Consider the following 25,007-nt stretch of genomic DNA (forward strand, 5'->3'; position numbering starts at 1 on the left):
CAGGTTAAAATATATTTTTAAAAAGCATTACTGTTAAAAACACTTACATTTTAAGTAGTATTTTTAATATCACTGACACTGTTTGTTCAGCTATTTTCCATTGACTAATCTATTTTCATTGTCCAATATCAGCAAGTTTCACTTTGTTCTAGTGCATGAGAAACGATGTTCCCATATTTGGATGGAAGGCACTGAAGGAGAAAGTTCAAATCCAGATAAACTGCTTTCCTTGATTCCCCTGCCACCCACACACACTTCATTAAAATGACAGGTTTCAGAGTAGCAGCCGTGTTAGTCTGTATTCGCGAAAAGAAAAGGAGTACTTGTGGTACCTTAGAGACTAACCAATTTATTTGAGCATGAGCTTTCGTGAGCTACAGCTCACTTCATCGGATGCATACCGTGGAAACTGCAGCAGACATTATATACACACAGAGATCATGAAACAATACCTCCTCCCACCCCACTCTCCTGCTGGTAATAGCTTATCTAAAGTGATCATCAAGTTGGGCCATTTCCAGCACAAATCCAGGTTCTCTCACCCTCCACCCCACCACACACAAACTCACTCTCCTGCTGGTAATAGCCCATCCAAAGTGACAACTCTCTTCACAATGTGCATGATAATCAAGGTGGGCCATTTCCAGCACAAATCCAGGTTTTCTCACCCCCCCCCCCCCCCATACACACACAAACTCACTCTCCTGCTGGTAATAGCTCATCCAAAGTGACCACTCTCCCTACAATGTGCATGGTAATCAAGGTGGGCCATAGCCTGGATTTGTGCTGGACTTCTCACCCCCCCCCTTTTTTTTCCCGGGGACACACACACACAAACTCACTCTCCTGCTGGCAATAGCTCATCCAAACTGACCACTCTCCAAGTTTAAATCCAAGTTTAACCAGAACGTCTGGGGGGGGGGTAGGAAAAAACAAGGGGAAATAGGCAGGAAATGGCCCACCTTGATTATCATGCACATTGTGAAGAGAGTTGTCACTTTGGATGGGCTATTACCAGCAGGAGAGTGAGTTTGTGTGTGGCGGGGTGGAGGGTGAGAAAACCTGGATTTGTGCTGGAAATGGCCCAACTTGATGATCACTTTAGATAAGCTATTACCAGCAGGACAGTGGGGTGGGAGGAGGTATTGTTTCATGATCTCTGTGTGTATATAATGTCTGCTGCAGTTTCCAGGGTATGCATCCGATGAAGTGAGCTGTAGCTCACGGAAGCTCATGCTCAAATAAATTGGTTAGTCTCTAAGGTGCCACAAGTACTCCTTTTCTTTTTACTTCATTAAAATATTTGTTAATAGTAGGCTTTGTGATGCCTTTTTACCTAAACCTACTGACACGCTCTATATAAACATGTTGCACACACACATATTAAGGAAACAAAGGATGCTTATGATATTTCTCAGCTTTTGGAGACAGAGAAAAGCCCAGGGGGTTTAATTCTGCCCCTGATTTATTTTCACCTAGGGAAACCCTTGCATTTATATAGATTCTACCTTAAACCCTGCCTCCATGTTTTTCATCTAGCATAACACAAAAACCAGCAACAAGTTTAAACATCTCAGCTGACCCACAGTACATTTTTATTATATCTGAGCTCCATGTGGTATTAGATTGTTTGATCATCAGTGCTGCTTTTAAAGCATTTGCAACATATTTTACAAAAAGGATAAGAATGTCCACATGGTGGTGTATTAGCCATGAAAAGTAAGAACTAATTATGACTCTAGGGGAGAGAGTGTAGCTAACCAAATTAGCTATAGTAATTTATTTTTCACGATTGATAGTTTATTTTTTCATTTTTCAATAGAAGTGCAAAACAGATTGGTCAGTATTTGTTTTTTGAGTTTTCACTAACAATACTGTTTGGCTTTCTAGCACTGTTTTTATTAACTTTAATTAATGTGTTCATTCTGTTATACACAACTTTAAAGACAAAAAAATTAGATATTGGACCTACGCTACTTGTTAGTATTACTTTAAAACATCTATCATGTCAAGGATGCAAAGTTGTAGATTATATTAACCGTTAATTTTCATACAAATTACTAAAAAAAAAATATATGTAACAATGGATATGTGCTTGCAAACTTCATAAAAGCAGCCAGTAATTAAGTTTCCATTCAAGTAACATTGATTCATTTCCCAGAGAACTCAAAGTTAACGACAATCTGCCCTTAACTTTGAGTGATCTGGGTATATACTCTGCTATGTCAGAATATATAAAATCACACTATTCTATTATAGTTAGACACCATATCAGTCAAATTAAGAATAACCCCTACATTTTCCAGCAAATGCACTATATTACAGTTAATTTGTATGTTGTATTGAGATACATCCGTGAAAACCGGGATGCATACATCTTATACATAAGGCTAGGATGTACTAAGGAAGTACTGTTTCTACTGAACACAAACTGACAAATGGTCACTGCTTTATTTACTATTTATTATCAGATCAAACTGTAAGGGTGTATTTTCATCACTTTTGCTGACAGGTGTTTTGCCAGGCCATTCTCTAAGTGTCAAGATGCATTCATTAGATCAGAATCACAGAAGGACAACAGTTCATGTAATGGAATTTTTTTTCTTGAATGCTTTCAACATTTTATTGCCACATACAGTGAATCATGCTTTGGAAATCAATGATGTATAACAAAAGTTTATTGCAGCTAGCTCTCTCTCTCTTTCGCTTTGTAGTCACTCTTATTCACATTCTTTTATAAGACTGTTTTTCCCTCTAATTGCCAAGTAATCCTTAAAGACAGGAAATGGTTTGTTAAATTCACTGACACCCATATTGATGACATACCATGCCCCAATAGGAATGCAAGCCACCCTGGAATGAAGAGACCCCAAGGATGGGCTCCGCATATGAACATAAGCCGAAGAAGAGGTACACAGAGGAGGGAGCTGGCCAATGTGGATAAACTGCTCCCATACTTTTAGGCTTAAGCTGTACCTAAACATACATAGATAGACCAAAGTAGACAATAGGTGGACAGTGGCCAAAGCCGAGCCACCAGACACTTTTGAGAAGTCCGCAATATCTTTTTTACTTACTTATTCTAATTATTGTTATTGCCAGGTGAAACATGTTTCTCTTGGAGTCTGGACCTCGCCTTTACCTTGACCAAGAAATTTGGACGAGGACAAAAAATAACTGACCATTCCTGATCGACACCGTGCTTCAATTTACTGCCATGCCACCCGCTCCAGCATGCGGGAGATAAACCTGCCGCGTGACTGTAACCATAGCTAGAGAAGGAAGGAGGGCTGGTTTGTTTTAAGGCAGGAGCCCCCTTTTCTCCTGTGGTAGGGGCCTGGAGAGATTCATTCTCCCCTCTTCAGGGGGTCAACCCTCTTTTCTTGCGCGTGCCTGGGCACACGGGCGGGGGGGGGCCTATCTCCGGCAGAGGGGGGAGTGAGCCCCTTCTCCTCCCCGAGAGAGGATGGGAGGGGTTACTTCCCCCCGCCACGCTCGGACCGGTGCGCAGGCAGGGGGAGGGGACACCCACTTCTCCCGCGTCGGCGCGGGTAGAACCGGAGAGGAGGGAACACCTCCGCGGCGGGGGGAGAAGAGGAGCAAGCGCCCCTGAGCCAGAGGGGAGGGGGAGTTAACAGGCGGGACTCAGGGCGGCCAGCCCCTCCCCTCGCAGCCTCCTTTCACTTACTCCAATCCCGGGGAGAAGAAAACTCCGTCAGGAAAAAGAGCCGGGCCCCAGCAACAGCCGCGCTTCACCAAAGGGAGGGAAGAAGGTCATGACCCGGAAGAAGATAGGGCGTCGGGAGGGAAGGCCCTTCGAAGGAGCGTCACAGGGGGCGGAGCCGGCGGCAGGATGCCGCTCTCACACAGGGCACGTCCCAACGGGGGCGGAGGGAGAGGCGAAACAGCGCTTGCGATTGGGCCATTCAAATGTAGGAAGCTGGATGATTGGGCGCTTCGAAGGTGCGGGCGCGACTTGGCGGGAAAGAGCGGGCAGTTTCGGGAGCCCGAAAAAGAACCCCGCTGCTGTGGTGACATGTCCGCGAGCGGCCGGCGCCGCCGGGGCGCCCTTGACAGGTGAGCCGGGAGGGGCTCTGGCCCTGAGGAAATGCTCTTGGGGTGTCCTGCCTGGGACTGGGACTGACCCCCATTTCCTGCGGGAGGGGATGCCCCCGCTGCCGCGCCTCCCCAGCCGCGTAGCTTGAAGGGGCCCCAGCGGCGGGTATGTCCGGGGCCTTCCCACGACGGCTCTGCCGGCGGAGTCGCTCCCTCGTGTGGCAGACAGCGCCTTCGGGGGACCGGCTCCCCCAAACCTCGGCCTTCCCCGCTCCGAGGCAGGCGCGTCTTCCTCCCTCCGCGGACCCCGCCGCTTGTCCGCGACCCCCTCGCCCCTCCTTAGAGCCAGCCCCAGGGGACGGGTGTTAGGCCGCGGACGGCGAGAAGGGTTGTCCCCGGCAGGGCGCGGCCCTGCTCTGGCTGCACCGCCGGGCTTTCTCGTGCCCTCCGTAAAGCGGGGCAGTAGCTTGGAGGAGTTTACTACGGGAACTCGGACGTTGTCCTTTGGCCAGTCTCGGAGCAGCCTGGGCGGTGACTCCCCGAGGCTAGAACAGGATTTTCTCGCTGTCACGGTGGCCTTAAGGTGTAGCTGATGTGATGCTCCCTCAAAGGAGCGGATGTCCTAAGTCTCGGAAATACGCTGATTCTTTGCAGTGTGTACGAGGAACATTGGAATTGCCAATCAGACCAATGATATGTCTCCAACAGTGGCCAGTACCAGAGCACAGGCCAGTTGGAGTGATCCACACCCCATCTTCCCTCGTCATTGGCTTATAACTCTGTAATATTGCTTTTTAAAGGGGCTTCACAATGGATGAGACAGTTGCTGAGTATATCAAAAGGACAGTGCTGAAAATCCCACGCCATGAAATCATGGAAATGCTTAGGATGTGGGACTTCCTCTCCAAGACGCAGCTGCAGACCATAAACGTGCATCAGATAAAGGAAAGAATTTCCCAAGAAGTGGTGCAGCTTTGTGAGGTGATAACATCCATTGTGAATGGTCTGTCAGGCTGAAACATTTTCATTATATTTCCATAGCAGGATGGCATACTAGAAGCGTGTATTGGTGTTTTTGTAATGTGTGACACACATTTAAGAAGGAAAATGTTCTCATTCTCACATTAACTTTATTTTCTTTATTTCTCATATTGGAAACTATTAACCTGTGCCTGGATTATAGTGCATGAATACTGAGTTGGCCTAACTGATTTTGCTGAGTACACAGCTGGTCCACAGGAAGGCACAGTTGTACTCAATTCTTCCTTGCTCTTTAATTGAATCATATATTAGAGCCTGCTATTGTTAAATCTTTCAGTAATTGTTATGTATTATGGCACTGGGTAGATTCTAGCCATTCAATAGGGATGAAGCTGTTTTGGAGTTCATCTGTATTTGTGAATATGAATGTTAAACATAAACAATTCTATCTGGACATTTAGAAGGCTAAGATGTACCTATGTTACTCCTAAAATGCTGTCTCTCTTAAGGAGTAGAAAGCCTATAGTTTTTTATTTTTCTGGAATTCTGTAGTGTTATTTCTGAGGTGTGCTGTTTTTGTTTTGACAAACAAGCACATTGGATGGAATAATTTCTTCTGCAAGATTTGTTTTCACTTTACTTGGTGTAAAACAAAATTTCTTCATATGACCCTGCTTCTGATAATGTTCCACACTTGGGGCCTGATCCTATAACTGCATTTGCATGGGCAGACCCTGGGCTAGCCTCTGTGGAGTCTGTTATCATATGTGCCCTTAAATTCTACTGTTTGTTGCACAGTTTCAAAGGCATTGAAATCTGTTGGTTCCACAGATTGCTTGTCTATAGTATTAATATGCAAGCTACAGGTGCAAGCCAAAAAGACTTACTGAATGCCATAAATAGTATTATTAAACTACTTTTTAATGGGATAACAAATGTCAGGTTTAAAATAGCTACGGTGTTTTGTAGAAACTTCTTTACCTATGTTCCTAAGAGCACCTGAGATTCTTCAGATGGCATGAAATTTTAAAAACTAAATAAAATTGGTGGGAGGAAAATCATAGTTCACCTTTTACCTGGTTTGTATAATGAAACACTAGTCATTTTCTCTTCTGTTTATAATAAAGTTTAGTTAATTTCACTTATTAAGTCTTGTGTACTAGTTCAGAATAGCAATGTTTAAATTGCAACCTCTGTAGAGGGAGTGCATAAATACACTCAAATAGCTTTCTTTAAAAAATATATAATACTGGATTTGGCAAAACCTTTTTTTGACTATATGCTCTTTGTGACAGGGAGTTTGTCTTCCTGTGTTTAGAAACTGCCTAGCATTCTGTCGCCATTAATGCAATCTAAGTAATGTTAACAGTACCTACATTCTGGGGCTAAAATTCCAGACAGCGTTTCTTTAAGCTGCAATTTTAATGAAGTTCTATAAAGAACTCTGGCTCTACAGTTCACCATGCACTGTAAATATTTTCTTGCAGGAAAACTCTGCAAGTATCAAGCAAGCAGCCATCCTAGACATGATTTGTAAGTTAAAAATACCTTTTCTTTATCTTTTGTCTGACATTCTCAAATAACTTCTAATGCATAGAATTGCCCTTATGAGATATTGGTATGTTAAGAATGGTCTGACCCGGTATGGCCAATGGTCCATCTAGCCCAGGATCCTGTCTTCTGACAGTGGCCAGTGCCAGATGCTTCAGAAGAAAGGAACAGAACAGGCAACTTATTAGGTGATTCATCCCCTGTTGTCCAGTCTCCACTTCTGGCAGTCAGAGGTTATGGGGAACACCCAGAGCTTGGGGTTGCATCCCAGACATTCTTGGCTGATAGCCATTGATGGACTTAGCCTTCGCGAACTTATCTAATTCTTTTTTGAACCCAGTTAAATTTTTTGGCCTTCCCAACATCCCCAGGCAATGAGTTCCACAGGTTGATTGTGTGTTATGTGAAGTACTTCCTTATGTTTGTTTTAAAACTGCTGTCTATTAATTTTCTTGGGTGACATCTGGTTCTTGTGATATGTGAAGTAATAAATGACACATCTGTATTCACTTTCTCCACTCTGTTCATGATTTTATAAACATCTGTCATATTATCGATCATATCCTTAGTCATCTCTTTTTCTGAGCTGAACAATTTGTCTGTTTTTAATCTTTCCTCATATGGAAGTTATTCCATACCCTCAATCAATTCTAATATCTTTTTTGAGATGGGGTGACCAGACCTGTATACAGTATTCAACGTGTGGGTGTACCATGGATTTATATGGTGGCATTATGATATTTTTTTTGTCTTTTCTATCTCTTTTTTTCCTACTGGTTCCTAAAAGTGTTAGCTTTTTTGAGTGCTGTGCACATTGAGCTGATGTTTTCAGATAACTGTCCACGATGACTCCAAGGTCTTTCTTCTTGAGTGGTAACAGCTAATTTAAAGCCCATCATTTAGACTGTATGGTTGGGATTATGTTTTCCAGTGTGTTATTTTGCACTTATCAACATTGAATTTCATCTACTATTTTGTTGCCCAGTCATCCAATTTTGTGAGATCCCTTTGTAACTCTTTACAGTCTGTTTCAGACTTAACTATCTTACATAATTTTATATCGTCTGCATAGTTTTCCCACCTCACTGTTTACCCCCTTTTCCAGATCACATATGAATATGTTGAACAGCACTGTTCCCAGGACAGATCCCTGTGGGACCCTGCTATTACCTCTCTCCACTGTGGAAACTGACCATTTATTCCTATCCTTTGTTTCCTGCCTTTTTAACCAATTACTGATCCATGAGAGGACCTTCCCTGTTATCCCATGACTGTTTGCTTAGGAGCCTTTGGTGAGGGACCTTGTCAAAGCTTTCTGAAAGTCCGAGCATACTATATCAACTGGATCACTTTGTCCATATGCTTGTTGACACCTTCAAAAAATTGTAATACATTGGTGTGACATGATTCCCCTTTACAAAAGCCATGTTGACTTCCCCAACATATCATGTTGATCTGTGTGTCTGATAATTCTGTTCTTTACTGTAGTTTCAAATAATTTTCCTGATGCTGAAGTTAGTCCTGTAATTACCAGGATCGCCTCTGGAGCCTGTTTTAAAAATTGGCATTATGTTAGCTATCCACCAGTCATAGGAGGGGCTGGGGGTTGCCCCACGGCTGGGCTCTGGGGGAGAGGGGGTTAGATGCTGGGGGCTGCCCCGTAGCTGGGCTCTGGGCTTCGGCCACCCTGCAGCTGGGCTCGGGGAGGGGGCTGGTGTCTGGAGGCCGCCCTGGGGCTGGGTGCAGAGGCCAGGGGACTGCTCTGGGGTCTGGGTATCTGGGCTGGGGGGTGCCCTGCGGCTTAGCTCGGATGGGGGTGGAGGGAGGTCCAGGGTGTCTGAGTTCTGGCGGCCTCACACAGCCCCCTCCAGCACCTCCCAACTGGAACTGAGTTTTGTAGGGGTTTCTTTAACTCTACTCCTAGAAGAATCTTTTTTGCTGTTGTCTGTGTTGTTGACATGCTTGTTGACTGGTAATTTTGAAATAAATTACCAAAATTGAAACTGGAGTGATTATATTGTGGTATTTTGACACAATATGTAGAATTTTGCAGAATTTTTAATTTTTTGGCGCCGAATTCCCCCAGGAGTAATATGGGTGTTAGTTTAATTCAGACAGCAGTGTATGGCAGATCAGCTTCTACAAATCCAGATGGATCTCTAAATTCAACATAATTATAATTTGAACATTAAGAATTGTATATAATTTTTGTTTATGTGGAAAACTGAAGTATGAGTGATTCCAAAATTGCTGTCTTGTTAATTTTTTGTTGCGTGTGGCTCTAGCTGTTTCCTATACACTGATAACTCTATGTACTTAGAAGTTGGCAAACTCTTGTAAGTCTTTCTTTTTTTCTCTAATTGCCCTAAACAACAGAATTCAAGTTAAGAAACAGTTTTGGTAACTTGCATGTAATCCTTTTTAAAGAGTGAATTGGGAGGAGGTTACCTCTTCATTAATTAATTAACAAAAAATTCAACAAATTTTAATGTCTCCTATATAAAAATGCCTTTTTTACTTGTAGACTAGAAGCTACCTGCAGCTTAGGACAGTCTTGATCACTAAGACTTTTTTTTTTTTAAAAAATATGAGGACAATTGTTTGAAAGTGATCTGATCACAAATAATGTATGTCAATAGTTTACTCAAAACAGTTATGTTCCATGTTGACTGCATCATTGGGCAACTTTTTTATCTCCCCAGACAACCACACCTATCGGAACAAGAAGATTTGGACTGTTTACCAAATGACCAAAGCAGTGGGTAGGTAAACACCTTTCTCTAAAGATATCACCTCTACAGGATTCTCACTCATAGGAAAGGTCCTTCATTTTTGGTTTTTACAAACCCCACTCCTACCCAACCCCAGGAAATTTTCTCAGTTTTATAAATGCTGCTATTTGGTTTGTACTGGTTCCTCCTACTCCCTCAATTTTGGACGAATCAGAGGCATGAAAATACTGATTGTTAGGAAAATCCAATATATTATATTAGGTAGATGTATTTATGTTGTTAATAAATTAGTCTATCTGTTAAGGTGAGACAGTATAAGGGAAGAGACATGTATGCACGTGTGTGTGTGGTATGTCAGTGCTCACGTCCTAAAAAAAGAAGTCCCGAAACTCCCCAGAGAGATTAAACTGACACTATATGATCTATTTAATAGTTAAAATAAATGTTTAAATTCTTGGGTTGATGCTACATCACTGTAATACCGTTTTGCTGTAACAGACCAAATTATGTCTAACAGTCATAATTTTGTGTTTACAGTAAGTGGTATCTCTTCTTGTATAACAGGTGAAGAAACTGATGCTTTTAACTTGGCAGATTTCAAATACAAATTTAAGAGAAGTCTTCAGTCAGCTCTGAAAAATGTAAGAATAAAACTGTTCTAAATGAGTTGCAACTCTGTAATATAAAGGGTGGTGGTTATATCGTCTTTAGGAAGATAATTCTTGATTTGTCCCTGCTTTTTAACCAAAACTTGAAGTAAATCTGTAAATTGCTGGAGTCATGGGGGATTGTATTTGAAATACCAAGGAGAAACTATATATACTGCCCAAGTAATAGTGTTTACCTTCAGACTTGCTTTTTCTGGTTGAGGGAAGTGAAAAGTGGCAGAGTTCTGTCTTAAAATATAGTGTTACCTGTTTCAGGCTCCAGAGAAATACAATTGTATTTCCAATTTTGTATATTTTTAGTACTAAGGAACACTCTGCCATTATTACTGAGTAGATAAACAAGTTTGAGCCTGTACTTCAGAAAATACACAAACTAGATAAATATAGCTGAATCAGGCTTCAAAAAGCATTGCTAGATACAAAAATGGAACGTTGCTCATATAGGCCAGAAGAGTGCAGTGTTTCAGGACAAATACATCTGAGACTTTAAAGCTAGAGTGGTCATGTGGCCTAGATGTAATTGATACTGTTCTAATCTGTCAATCAATAAGACAATCTGTTAACTAATAATATATAAATAAACATGTCTCTCACCAAACAATCTGAGTGGAACTTGAAGTAGCCATGTAATTTTTTATCAATAAGCAGAAAACAGAGGGTGGAAGTGGGAGGGTGTATGCACGATTCTGAAGTTAGCACCAGTAGTAAAAATGGAGTCAGAAATAGTAAACTGCTCTTGCACATGGTCTCTAGCTTATGCTTCAATTTATTATCCCTAGTGGGCATATTTTGTGTGTTTTGAAGTTTTGGCCCCGATACTGTTATATTTTTGGTGAAATTTTATATTGTCTAGTAGACAGTGGTGTTCTTGGGTCACATACTGTATAAAGTAGTGTCCAACATGTGACCTAGGGAGCTACTCATGGCTATAAGGAATGAATGTGTAGGAAAATTATCTGATTATCAATTGAATGTGTTCCTTTCATCGGTATATGAAAAGCTCGTCACTATTGGAGGGGGACACTGCTTCCTTAGCAGACTCGGGAGCATTGTGAGCAGCTGTTTTCTTTCTTGATGCAACTGCTGAGCAGTTTGCCTGCATTGCAAAGGAGGGAGAAAAAAATGACTGTGACTGGCCAATTGCCTCCTTCCCCCTCTTCCCTCATTAGAAGCAGTATAGGAGCTTGACTGGCTCTGCCTGAACCTAGGAGAGCACCTAGCAAAGGCTGGCTTCCCTTCCCCACATAGCCACTCAGGGTAACTTGGTATTGGTGAGTGAAATTGAAAACCAATAACCAGTTGAACAGCAACCTGAGTAGTAAAAGGAAATGGAACAGGGCAGAGAAACTACCCCAAGGCATTGACTGTGGACCTTGACCTCTTTGAAACATGTTCAGTCCTGAGGCTGAAAAGCGACTACTGTAATGTAACCTCACACCTGTAAAATGGGTAGTGAAATAGACTCATTAGAACGGAAGCACTTGGGTTACTGTCACTCGTGCTCCACATACAATACAAAGATATTGCTGCTATCTACCTTTGCTTCCAATAAGGGTGCTTACATTTAAAAAAAAAAAAAGACGCCTTCTAATGTAAAGATATTTTCTAAACATTACAGGTTAAATTCCATCTGGTGAAAGAACCTTGTGAAAGTCAATGGGATATGTTTCTCTTTCATCAGCAGTGGCATATCACATGTTCATGTATAATGCATAAACGCAGGGGAACAGTTAACCCACACAACCTTAATTTTGGTGTCTCCTGATTTGAGTGCCTAACTAAATTATAGCTTTTGATTTTTCTAATCAGGTGACGATCAACTTCAGAGAATATGAGGATAATGCAATATGGATTCGAATTGCTTGGGGAACACAGTATACAAAGCCAAATCAGTACAAAGCTACTTATGTTGTGTATCACTCGCAAACTCCCTATGTCTTCATTTCCAGTCTTAGGAACCGCATACCTCTGCTTTGTCAGGTATAGAGCAAACTTGACTGTTATAGATCTCCATCATGTTGTTTCTAGTTATCAAAAGAGGGTTGTTGGAAGTGTGAGGAAACATCACACTGGAAAATCTGGAATGTAGTTGTTTGGTCTGGAAACATAACACAATCTTTAGATTAGATCCCTAAATGGAGTTCACTAGGGGCGTTCAGAGGCACAAGTGCATACGTGCATTATTTGTGCTCCTCTCGTATACCACTTTAAAATCCATACCAAAACTCCTTAAATACAAACCATGTAGAATAACTGCCTTTAAGCTTTTTCTCTTTATAGAAAGTTAATTTAATAAAGTGAGTTTGTGCTTTTACTAGACTATATAATTTTAAATCTCTGAACTGGATATGCTTGTGTTGAGGCTATGTTAACTTGCAAGGTATCTTTACTTCACATCTTTAAACTGAATTGCTACAAGTGGCCATATGATGGGTCTTAAAAGCTGGCTTAGAGTAGAAGTGATAGTTACTGACAAAAATAGGGGTCATGTCCTATTATTGCCTATTAAAACCACTTATTATTGGCACTTGTCCCTATTACCTGTGTGACCCTCTTGGAGACTGGCAGTGGATGTTCTAGGTACAGTAGAACCTCAGAGTTATGAACACCTTGGGAATGGAGATTGTTTATAACTCTGAACAAAACGTTATGGTGGTTCTTTCAAAAGTTTACAACTGAACATTGCCTTAATACAGCTTTGAAACTTTACTTTGCAGAAGAAAAATGCTGCTTTCCTTTTATTTTTAGTAGTAGTTTACTGTACTGTATTTGTTTTTTTTTTGTTTTTTTTTTTGTGTCGGTCTCTGCTTCTGTCTGATTGCATACTTCCAGTTCCAAATGAGGTTTTGTGGTTGACTGATCAATTCATAACTCTAGTGATAGTAACTCTCAGGTTCTACTATATTCAAAATCTGAAAGCAAATTGCAAGTACAGTTTTGTATGTTCTTAAAGTGACCACCTAAGCTTCTGAGGCCTTGCACTATGAGAACTGGATGTACTGGCTCAAAGAATGGGTATACTGAGTGTCCAAATTATTGACATTAAGATCATGGGGCAGATCTCTGAGATCTTAGTTCAAATTCTTGGAAATTTACCTTTCCAATAACATAACCTTTAACTTCTAATAATCCAGGAGAAAGACCTGGGTGTATTAGTCAATTACAAGATGACTGTCCTGTAATTCATTATAGAATGAATCAGGCCAGGTATTTCCAGGAGTGATAAGGAAGTATTAATGCCATTGTATAAAGCACTGGTAAGACCTCCTTTGGAATACTGTGTACAGTTCTAGTGGCCCATGTTCAAGAAAGACTAAGACAAACTGGAACGGGTTCAAAGAGAGACTACTAAGATGATCACAGGAATGGAGAATCTGTTTTATGAGAGGAGGTTAAAAGAGTTTGGCTTGTTTAACTTAGGAAAATGAAGGCTATGGGGGGATATGCTCGTGCTCTATAATTATATCATGGAGTAAACACCAGGGAGGGAGAAGAGTTGTTTAGGCTAAAGGCTTCTAGCCATCAGAATAGTGTAGTTTTGGAACAGCCTTCCAATACAAGGATGCAGCCGAGTGAGCAAATAACCTACCTAGTTTTAAGATGGAGCTTGATAAGTTTATAAACAAGATTATGTGACTAGTTTGTCTGTGATACCAAGGGACTGGACTCAATCCATGAAGTCCCTTCCAGTTCTGTATTAATAAGTTCATATCTTACTGTGCAGAGAATCAAGCTATCCCTAAGTATGCACAACATGATGATGCAGAGCTTAAACTACAGTTCTATTTTTTATTTATGTGTTTATTTTGGTGGTTGGGGTCTTCTTTCTTTCAACTGTAAATTCTCTACATTACTGCAAAGATCATATGGCTTTATAACAGCCTGTTTAACTTTGCATTTTTCAGATATGAGAATCGTCTTTGGTGATAGTGACTGAACCTACAACTTAACAGCTGTATAAAAATGTTGCATTAGCCAGAAATGTTACATTTTATTGTAAATATAATGGTGACTTAAGAAGTAATGATAAAAATAATTTCAATTTTTATTTAAAGGCACTGGTTCATGCTTCCAATTACCATGACATCCATGAAATGGAGCTCCGAAGCCGTTGTTTAGACTCCCTTAAAGATATTGTGTTCAAGAGGTATAGCCAGGTGAGCCACTTTTCAAGTTTATTCTAAGGTAAGTCTTGGTTTTTTGTTTCAGGCCTGGCTCTAAACTTCCTAGCAGGTGGGGAAAACCTCTTCCAAGAATTCATCATGTTACAAGTAATACTGAACTACTGAGGTGGACAGCCTTTCAGTAAGGTAACATAAAATGGTGATCTAAAACCTAGTTTCCCACCTACCGCTTTTTAGAGGCATTCCTGAATTACCAATTAAACTATAACATAGAATTTTGGATAAAATGATTTAATCTTAAAATTTCGTATTATTACTACTTCATTGGTCTCAATAAAGTACTGACTTGGCAACTATTAGAATAGGTATTTACTCTGCTTGTCTAAAGAACACTTCCAAATAGAGAAATGTTTTCTGAGTATAGTCAGGGAAAACATCACTTTCCAAAACTAGGATTTCGGATTCTTAACTTACCATAATTGGTAAGAGCAAGGAGAGCACTTTGTTTCAGAAGGTTTTCAAAAAAAACCTGAAAACTATTTCTAGTGAGAGCTCCTAGAACTGGAAATAAACTGATTGTAAAGACCTTATCTTGTCTCCTCCCACACTTTTTTGTATTTTGTTTTTAGACTTTCCAAACATATCACCCAAGACCTCTACAAGAAAGCAATGTTGCTCCAGAAAAGGGTATATGCTTATTTTTTTAAAAATATATGGCCTTTTAAAATAAGCTTTGCTCTGAAATATCATTCCTTTTCAGGTTTGCATTCTCAGCTCTTTTAAATGTTTCTTGTTATAAAGTGCCACATAATTCTTATATTACATTCATAGTATAGTACAGTACATACACTGCATTGATTGCTGCTTGCCAGACTACACCTCCACCCTTTCCAAGGCTGGCTGAGTTCTGTTTACGAACTCACCGAACATCATTTGGACACTTATGTCATGGTTCTGATTCTCATACTAGCTTGGCTGGTCAGATAGACTCCACTATCTTACAGTAACTGTCTTCTTTGAAATGTTTTGTCCACCTGGCTCCTGTGACCTGCCCTCCATTCCCGCTCATTCTCAGTACAGATTGATTCTAAAGACAAATTAGCAAGTGGTTGGGGCCACACTGCTCTAATTGCCCTTGGGTGGGAGGACATGTCGAGCACAAGCACAGCCCCAGTGAATGCTGCTAGTCAAAAGATTTTGGCCTTGTACATAGGAGGTGTGTGTTCATGATAAGTAGGATCCACGTGGACAAAACATTCAAGGTAGACTTTTCATACAGCTGCTGTAAAGTTTCTTTCCTTTGTGAGATAACATACTTGTTTGATTTCTGGCTGGCTTCTGCAGGGTTGCCTTAACTAAGAAATCCAACGTGCAGTTCTGAAGCTGTTAGCTTTGCATAAAATGAGAACTCTTGTCGAATTATGACTTTCGTTAAGCAATTGTTTTTCCTAAGCTTGTTTCTTTGGTCGGAAAATAATATTTTCACTTATTTATATGACTTACCTAGGATTCTTTTGGGTGTTTGGAAAAACAGCTAATGAAATCTAGGTAATTCCCAGAAAGCAATCTTCATAGGCTAATTACTTTTTAAATGTCAAACTTCTAAAAGCCTGGGTGGACTGATGCTCCTAAAATTAAGCTGCTTATAACATTTGCTTAGAGTTAGGCATGCAAGCTTTCACTCCCACATCCACAAAGTACACAATGCTAAACTTTTTTCCTTTTTTGGTCTGGCTATTTTGTTAGTTTAGAGTTGGTTTTAAGTGGTGAATCTTCATATTTCACTAGCTATCTGCCAGATGATCATTTTGTGCATTCTCTAGAACTTGTATTCTATTCTGGGTATGTCACATCTAAAAATCATTCCCAAAGAAATGGAATGTGTACATAATAGCTAAACAGTGCCACATGAAAGTTAACAGGGTGTGGTGTTCATTTTGTTTTTTTCCCCCTCCTCCAGTGGATCCGAGGATAATTCAAGAAAATAAAAGGGAAAAAGAGAGAATCCAGAGTGTGAATCAGGAGGTCTTTGGTGAGGGTCTCCAACCAAAAATAGAATTTGCACAATATAAGGTGATAAACACATTTAATCCTTTTAATTTGGTTAAAACGACTAATCAGTAGATGTGTTAAAGGACAATTGTAAAAAAATTCTCTAGTTTTTCTTCCAAACTTTTGCACAGAACGTTACTAGAGTTTTTTCATAAACTAGTTACAATTATAGATTTCTAATGCAGAGCTCTTGTTGCATTCATGCAATCTAGTGCCCAAAGAAGTTACATTTAAAATTCTGGATCATATCTCAGTCTTGCACGACCCATACTATTTGAGTAATAGTGACTTTTTAATTTGATCATAATCTTGAGAGCAAAGTATTTTGGCTGTTGTACTATAATAAAATGAGATTTTAAGTACTGGTGAAATGGAAGTCCAGATTATACAGAGTACTTATAAAACCAACTACCAATACAGGTAACACTCAATAGATCATTGAAAAATATCTGTTCATAACTAAGGCTATGTTTTAGTCATGGGTATTTTTAGTAAAAGTCATGGACAGGTCACAAGCAGTAAACAAAAATTCACAGCTCCATGACCAGTCCATGACTTGTACTATATACCCCTGACTAAATCTTGGTCAGGCTGGGGGGAGGGAGCAGAGGCAGCATGCAGAGCTGGGAAGGAGGAACATGTCCCCGCTTTTGGGGAGCTCCCTGAGGTAAGTGCCACCCAGGGCCCTTACCCACTCCTGCATCCCTGCCCTGAGCCCCCTCCCACACCCAAACTCCTGCTGCTGGGGGAGGGGGGCGCGGTGGCCCGAGACTGCCCCAGCAGCAGCAAGTGCAGCTGGCCCAGGATCTGCCTGAGCTGCTCAGGCGGCCCCTAGGCCAGCCACTGCAGAGGTCACAGAAGGTCACGGAATCCATGACCTCTGGGACAGACTCGCAGCCTTATTCATAACAAAACCAATTCTTAATGTATCTTTGGGGATTCCAAGAGATGACCCTTAATGTTTTACCATATACACTGGACATAATTGCGTTGTTTTTTTTTTTAGTGGAGAATTGTTTGTCACATGGGGGCACCCCTGATTTCATTAAAAAGGTATTCTTCCACCTAGAAATGTGTTTTCATTAGCAAACAGGTTGTTGAAAGGCATAAATAAAATAATTCTAATAGGCCCTGTTAACAAACTTTTAAAATGTATGCCCAAGACTTGAAGTCAGAAGTTAATCAAAGCAGCATGTTAGTGTTTTAAAGGAGCAGCTGCACCAACTATAGCTGTGGTAGGAACTGGCTTGAAGTGACTTGAGCCATGCTTGAGAGAAAAATCCAGACTGGAAATATCCAGCTAGGAAAGGAGCAAAGGAAGACACGGGCAGCCAAAACACTTGAGGGAGGAAAAAGGCCAAAGATTGTGGAAGTGGAAATGTGCAGTGAGGAACTGGAGTGAAAGCCTCAGAGGATTGGGATATCTGTCCCAATTCAGGCCAGAATTGGATTGTCTAGAGCAGTGGTTCTCAAACTGTGGGTTGGGCCCCCAAAGTGGGTCGCGACCCCATTTTAATGGGGTTGCCAGAGCTGGCATTAGACTTGCTAGGGCCGAAGCCTGAGCCCCGCCGCCTGGGGCCAGAGCCGCAGCACAAGGGCTTCAGCCCTGGGTGGTGGGTTTCAGGTTACAGGCTCCCACTTGGGGCTGAAGCCCTTGGGCCTTGGTCCCTCTGCCTGGAGCAGTGGGGATCAGGCTTTGGTTTTGGCCCCCCTGCCCAGGGCGGCAGGGCTTGGGTGGGCTCAGGCTTCAGTCCCCCCTCCTGGAGTCGTGTGGTAACTTTTGTTGTTAGAAGGAGGTTGTGGTGAAATTAAGTTTGAAAACCCCTGACTAGAGACTCTAGAATAAATAATTTTGGGACATTAGATATGAGAAATCTACACTGAACAGCTCATTCTTCTGATACTTGTACTCCCTGCCTAATGTATTCTCTAGCATATCTAACAATCTCACAGGAAGCGATAGATTTTTTCTTAGCTAAAACTTGTGATTGGAATGTCTTCTCCCACAACCTAGTTAATGAGAATATTAATCATTTCTGTGGTGTTTAATTCAAAAGGGGTTAAAAGGCCTCTAAACTTAAATCATGCTTATGTCTGAAAATGTTTACCTATTACGGTTCCAAGCAACACTTAAAATGATTATAACTGAAAGATTAGAGAATTTAATTTGTTTATTTTATGCACTAATCAGTTTTCTGTCTGCATGAATCCTCCATTCAGCAAATGGGGAGAAAATCTTTTTTTAAATAAGAAATTGATTATGAAACAATAAAAGCTAACAAGTTAAGGGCAAGTGTGGTAGCTGAAATATCTTTTAAATAGGGCTGTGGATTAATAGAGTTAACTTACGCGATTAACTAAAAATTAATCGCAATTAAAAAAATGAATTGTGATTTTAATCATACTGTTAAGCAATAGAACATCAATTGAAATTTATTAATTATTTGTGAGTTTTTCTAATATATTGATTTTAATTAAAACAGAATACAAAGTGCTCACTTTATATTTTTAATTGCAAATATTTGCACTGTAAAAATGATAAAAGAAATAGAATTTTTCAGTTTACCTCATACAAGTACTGTAGTGCAGTCTCTTTATTGTGAAAGTGTAACTTACAAATGTAGATTGTTTTGGTTTTGAGTGAAGTTATGTAACAAAAAAAAATATAAAACTTTAGAGCCCACAAGTCCACTCAGTCCTACTTCTTGTTCTGCCAATCACTCAGACAAACAAGTTTGTTTACATTTATGGGAGATGGTGCCCATTTCTTATTTACAATGTCACCTGACAGTGAGGACAGGCTGTCGCATGGCACTTTTGTAGCCAGCATTGGAAGGTATTTACATGCTGGATATGCTAAACATTCATATGCCCCTTCATGCCTCTGCCACCATTCCAGAGGACATGCTTCTATGCTGACGATGCTTGTTTTTATTTAAAAAAAAATGCATTACTTAAATTTGTGACTGAACTTCTCGGGGGGAGAATTGTATGTCTCCTGCTCTGTTTTACCTGGGTTCTGACACACTTCATGTTCTAGCAATCACAGATGATAACATAGCACATCTTCATTTTAAGAACACTTCCACTGCAGATTTGACAAAACGCAAAAAAGGTACCAATATGAGATTTCTAGCACTTGTGACCACTTGACCCAAGGTTTAAATATCTGAAGTGACTTCCAAATCTGAGAGGGATGAGGTGTGGAGCATGCTTTCCAGAAGTCTTAAAAGCAACACTCCAATGCGGAAACTACAGAACCCGAACCACCAAAAAAGGAAATCAGCCTTCTGCTGGTGGCATCTGACTTAGATGATGAAAATGAACATCCTTCAGTCTGCACTGCTTTGGATCGTTATTGAGCAGAACCAGTCATCAGCATGGACACGTTCTTTGGAATGGGAGTCGAAGCATGAAGGGACATATGACTCTTCAGCGCATCTGGCATGTAACTATCTTGCGACACCGGCTACAACAGTGCCATGTGAACGCCTGTTCTCCCTTTCAGGTGACATTGTAAACAAGAAGTGGGCAACATTGTCTCCCATCAACGTAAACAAACATGTTTGAGCGATAGACTAAACAAGAAGTAGGAGTGAGTGGACTTGTAGGCTCTAAAGTTTTACATGGTTTTATTTTTGAATGCAGTTTTTTTTTAAATAATTCTATATTTGTAAGTTCAACTTTCATGATAAAGAGCTTACACTATAGTCCTTGTATTAGGTGAACTGAAAAATGCTATTTTGTGTTTTTGAAAATATAGTGAGGACTGTACACTTTGTATTCTGTTTTGTAATTGAAATCAATATATTTGAAATGTAGAAAACATCCAAAAAAATATTGTTTAACAGTGCAATTAATCACGATTAATTTTTTTAATCTCTTGGCAGCCCTACTTTTAAATTAAGAATTTAATGTTTTTAACCTTTGTAGTTTCCTTTAATACTTAAAAATAAATTAAATAAAGAAGACTGGTCTATTTTCAATTTTAAAGAAGGGCAACTGGATATCTGGTTAGAAAGGATGAGGGCCTGAGGAGGTCACCACTTAGCACCAGGAAATGCTTGACTTATGGTTTAGCACAACAGTTATTACAACCAAGTTTTAAATAGCAATTGCCCATTTTTGTATGGTGTTAAACTGAAGGGCATGTTGCCATAAATTGTTTACTTCATAAATTGTTTTTCCTCCCAGTTGAGAGAAGAGAGGACACATCCAACAAAAAAGCAGGGCTTTAGTTTTAATATTGCCTTGTTTTTTAATAGTTTGTACATAAAGGCATATCCTTCTTATGACCCCTGAATGCTTTGTGTTCACAGCTTGAAACAATGTTTAAAGGTGAACCTGAAATGGACATTCTAACTGAAAAAGAACCATTCAGATGTATAGTCAAATTTTCCAGTCCCCATCTTTTAGAAGCATTGAAATCCTTAGCACCAGCAGGTGAGTGCTATAATATTAATAGGTGAACTATTTTACTATGTTGTCTTCCATTTAGCTTGCAAATCTTTCATAAGTGATATTTGAGTGGTTAATCTGATTCTGTGTACATATAAATAGAAATTTAATGAACTACAAGAATTCTTCTGTAGATAACCTTAGCAGATGAGGCCAGATTGGACATGTAAACTCATGCTTTTGTGCAAATTTTCTTATAGAATTACAGTGATTGAACGTGGTTACTCAATTTATACCTTTAATCTAAATCATATGTGAAAGATAAATTTGTGGATGAGTTTGGCTATATTTCTTTTTTTTTTTTTTTTTTTCCTCCTTCCCTCCAGGTATGGCTGATGCACCTCTTTCACCATTACTTACATGCATACCACAAAAAGCCAGGAACTATTTTAAAATTAAAGAGCGAAAAGGCATACTTTCAACAAGCTGTATAGGCCACTGACTTTTTTTTTTTTTTTTTTAACTGCAAAGACTCATTCACCGAGAATTGTGTATATAATGTGTATTTAATTACTGTATTTAATCAAAAGATAAATTTCAGAACCATTTTTAAAACTAATTTATTCTTTGGTAATCCCTTGTATCATTTTAAATGATAGTCTACATTTAAGGTTATACTTTTTCCCTACTGTTCATTTTTAACAAATGGGTTAGCCAGTGAGATTGACTAAATGGTCTGTCGTCTAGCAGATAGCTGAAACAGTAAATTCAGCTAATTAAATTAGTTCATTGAAGTTCTTCTGTGAATCATAATGTATTTGGTGGATGCACACAATAAATTAGAGAACGGATCTAATCAGAATGCAATAAGTCAAGTAATGTAGCAGATTAGCGTTCTTTCAGTGTACTAGCACCATTTAACAAAATGGTTATGCCCACAGTCTGTCATCTAGCATCAGACATTAATTCTGAGTGAGAATGTCAGGAGACCAATCTACTTGGAAAACTAACGTTCTAGCCTGGCCTTGATGTTTTCATTTTTCAACAGAAGACTTCCTTCTTGTGACAATATTCTATTGTCATGACTTCATTTATAGTGAGATGCATTTTTAAAACAAAATTTTTTAAATGAGGTTATGGGCTTCTGATGACTAGCAAAAGCTGGTATCAAACATTTGGTGCATATTTTTCATATCCTTAAAATGGTGTTAAATATCTAACAAACAGATGTGATACTTAATGTACAATAGGTTTTTAATAATTTATTTTATCAAATGACTGAGTAACTCGGTATCTAAACAATTAAAGATAGTTACTTAAGTTTCCCCATAAGTAAAAGACACTGAAACTTTCTGTTGAAGCAAATTACTTTTTAAGAGTAAATTATAAAGCAGTAACACTCTGGAGATTAAGGGCCTACAAAGTGCATCATTAGGGCTGAACACATCCCTGCTTACTACAATATCTTTAATATAGTTGGTAAGGGGGAAAAAATCTGGTGACTACTAAATATGAGTTGCTGTTCATGATGTGTGAAATAAGTTAGACATGAGATATGCAAAACCCAAGCTATATACAATTAGACAAATCTCTGGGCACTTATCTGACAACAAATACTAACTGTAATAAACTATATAAATGGCTGAGGTAATCCACTGAATGGTCTCATTTGGGCCCCAGTTTAGCAATATATCAAAGCCCATGCCCAACTTTGAACATGTCAGTAGTCCCACTGACTTCAGTAGAACTATTCATGTGCATACAGTTTGGTATGTGTTTTTGTACCTCACTGAATGGTGGTCTTATCTTGAAAGGACTATCTGCTACTAATGAAGTCCAATAGCAAAGTTTCTATCTGACCTGAATGGATGTAAGATCAGACCCAATGTTTGTAATCACTAATCTTTCTAGGGTCTGATCCTGCCACACTCCTTGTACACTAAAACTTGACTTTGTATTCATAAAGATTGCAGAACCAAGCAAATGTAGTGTTCAAGCAGAAATAGGGTTTGCAGTAAAGTTCTAAGTGTTCATAATTAAATAGACATTTTGAATTTCACCCATTTAATATTTTAAGCTACAGATGTAATTTACTTGGTTTGAAGATCACTTGTATTGTCCAAAATGTCTCTTAGATTCTGTATTGGTTAGCAATTTATTGTTGATGTATTTTGTGTATTCAAATTTTTTTATTTGCTTAGATAATGTCCATATGCGAAGAGAATTTTTCAGAAAGGTTGTGGTATAGTATACCAAACTATTTTGTTAAGTTTTGTGTGATTTTGTTTTTGTTACGTTTGAAAGAACCAATAAAAATTTAAAGTAGAACTTGGCAGAAGTTTGGCTTGAGATACTTAAGTATGATACATTTATATTGAGTATTTTTTGTAATGATTATAAACTGAATCCTGTGTACTGTACAGTATTGGACCTATCCTGCTATTTTATAAGTACATTTTTTTAACTAAAATTCAGCGGAATTGAAAGTGTTTAAGTGTAATATTAAGCTATTATTACTTTTAAGAGTCTGTTTTAATCCATGATCGAAACTAAGACCTGTCTACAATCCCTATAAGAAGGGAAAGACTACTTATAAAAGCATAATCCACAAAAGATGAATGAAAGTGCCCTATCTCAAGTATTTCTTATCTTCAGCAATTTCTCAGCAGATTTAATGTCCCTAAATATACTTTCTTTCTATAATTAAACTAACATGTTAAAACATTACGGTTGCAAAGTCAAGCACTCAAAAGTTAGGAAATGCCAGAATTAAGGTTACCTGTGCAACTTTAATTTGGCTCCCTTGTGTGTATACACTGATATAATCTTTAATTAGTTGATCACATACTATTTTTGCTACAGAACCCCTGCCTTATTCAATGCGCAGGATAGATGGTACTCTCTTAAGGAGGAACTATTTATTTTGTTACCTCCTTGTTCAGTGAGTGAGCCCATTCCTTATTTACTGCACACTGACAAGCTGTAGGCTTTTCTTTTGACAGTGAGTGAGGAATGCACTTAGTCTTCTGACCTCCAACCATCACACAGAATGATCACTTGCTTTGAAATCAGCATTTTCTGTTTTAAGTCCTTAACTTGTACAATGCTAGTAAAGGATTTTTTCTTTGATGGATTATTTAGTTACAGGTGTATACGCAATGTATACACGGTGCTTCTGAAGCATTTGGCATTGGCCACTGTAGAGAGACGGGATACTGGGCTAGATGGACCATGGGTCTGACCCAGTATGGCCATTCTTAAGTTTTTATGTAAATGTTTACCATTACATTATAACAGGATAGATAAGTGAAAACAATGCAAATAGCATCCCATTAGTTTTCATGAAGTTTAAACAGCCAATACATTCTTGTACATCTAACCATTACTTTGATCTACACTAATACACAAGTGAATTGACCTGAATACACTCTAGCATGACCTGGTCTGTCACCATCACAGTAGTGTCTTCCACATTCAATGCCCGGTTTGGTTGGCATGTCCTACGGTCATTGTTTAAGTAGGACTTCTAGTACCCACCTCCAAGCAGACAGACAACTGCTTGTTAGTCCCCAAGTCTACTTCTCTGGGATTCTATATTGGCAAAAGAACTGAGGAATGGTTGGGCTGGCTCTGCCCTTTATCTTCTCTGGTGGGGGTGCAGCACAAGTGTGACCTCAAGAATCTGATCTCTCACACACATGATGCCCATGTTCATCAAGAGTGGAATCCATGTGGCTAACACATCTTGAAGAACCACAGTTACTGTAGAGAAAATAATATTTATGTATCTAACTCAGTTTTCTCTCACGCATCTGATTTTCATATAACATTTATTTTTTTAAATAGGGTAATGTTGTACATATAATTTATTAGCCATACGTTTTAAGTGGATTAAACTAAATGTTTTGAAATGGGGTATTTCTGTTAATGCTTGAAGGAAAAACCTTGCTGTCAATTTCTAAATTGTTATAACCCTCAGGAATGTTCTGAGCCTGGATCATTATGTAGTTAATTAAAAGGATTTCACTAGTCATATGAGATCACAATGAACATATATTCAGTGTATCCCTTTACAGACTTAAGGATTTTTTAAAGGTTGCTTTTGCTGTGCAAATGCATAATCGGAAGAGGAAAATGAAAAGGTTCTCAATCCTGCGTCTACAGACCCTTATTTGCATAAAGATTTCATTGTAGGGTTGTATAATCCAGAGTTATGGATATGACAGGGCCAATGAGAAATGTGAGAGAGTTGGAAAGAATAGTTTATTTTGTATTTGCAGCATTTATACAGTCTTCCAAGAACTCTCTACCTTATTTTGTCATCCATTTACATAATATACTACATGATAGAGAGAGATTATATCATCTGGTATATTTTATGTAAGCTATACTTTAAATATATGTGAGAATTAGGTATTTTTTAATTATTACTTTTCTTACCAGTA

At 39.2% G+C, this 25,007-nt stretch overlaps 2 protein-coding genes across 8 annotated transcripts in view; one reads left to right on the top strand and one right to left on the bottom strand.

Moving 5' to 3' along the window:
- CMC2 (C-X9-C motif containing 2) overlaps nucleotides 1–3,813 on the bottom strand; it is a 47,982-nt gene extending 44,169 nt beyond the window's left edge. For 2 of the 6 annotated variants that reach the window (XM_073308015.1, XM_073308017.1), the window contains exon 1: nucleotides 3,689–3,813. The gene's annotated coding sequence lies outside the window, so the exon portion shown is untranslated. Of the gene's footprint in view, nucleotides 1–3,077; nucleotides 3,143–3,688 lie in introns of all 6 variants that reach the window. The other 4 variants (XM_073308018.1, XM_073308021.1, XM_073308020.1 and 1 more) reach the window with 4 other exon arrangements.
- On the top strand, nucleotides 3,546–22,894 carry CENPN (centromere protein N). 2 transcript variants are annotated; one of them, XM_073308007.1, is made up of 11 exons: nucleotides 3,548–4,077; nucleotides 4,857–5,037; nucleotides 6,525–6,570; nucleotides 9,291–9,350; nucleotides 9,885–9,961; nucleotides 11,798–11,968; nucleotides 14,044–14,145; nucleotides 14,742–14,799; nucleotides 16,073–16,185; nucleotides 20,484–20,607; nucleotides 20,949–22,894. In XM_073308007.1, exons 1-11 carry the CDS (start codon nucleotides 3,854–3,856, stop codon nucleotides 21,062–21,064), a joined length of 1,272 nt encoding a protein of 423 aa, XP_073164108.1. In that variant the 5' UTR covers nucleotides 3,548–3,853; the 3' UTR covers nucleotides 21,065–22,894. The 2 variants fall into 2 exon arrangements, with proteins under 2 accessions (XP_073164109.1, XP_073164108.1); XM_073308008.1 differs by lacking the exon at nucleotides 11,798–11,968 and having other exon boundaries at nucleotides 3,546–4,077.
- Nucleotides 22,895–25,007: the final 2,113 nt, after the last annotated feature.

Source organism: Lepidochelys kempii, chromosome 12, assembly GCF_965140265.1.
Source record: "Lepidochelys kempii isolate rLepKem1 chromosome 12, rLepKem1.hap2, whole genome shotgun sequence".
In the NCBI taxonomy this organism is placed as follows: domain Eukaryota; kingdom Metazoa; phylum Chordata; order Testudines; family Cheloniidae; genus Lepidochelys; species Lepidochelys kempii.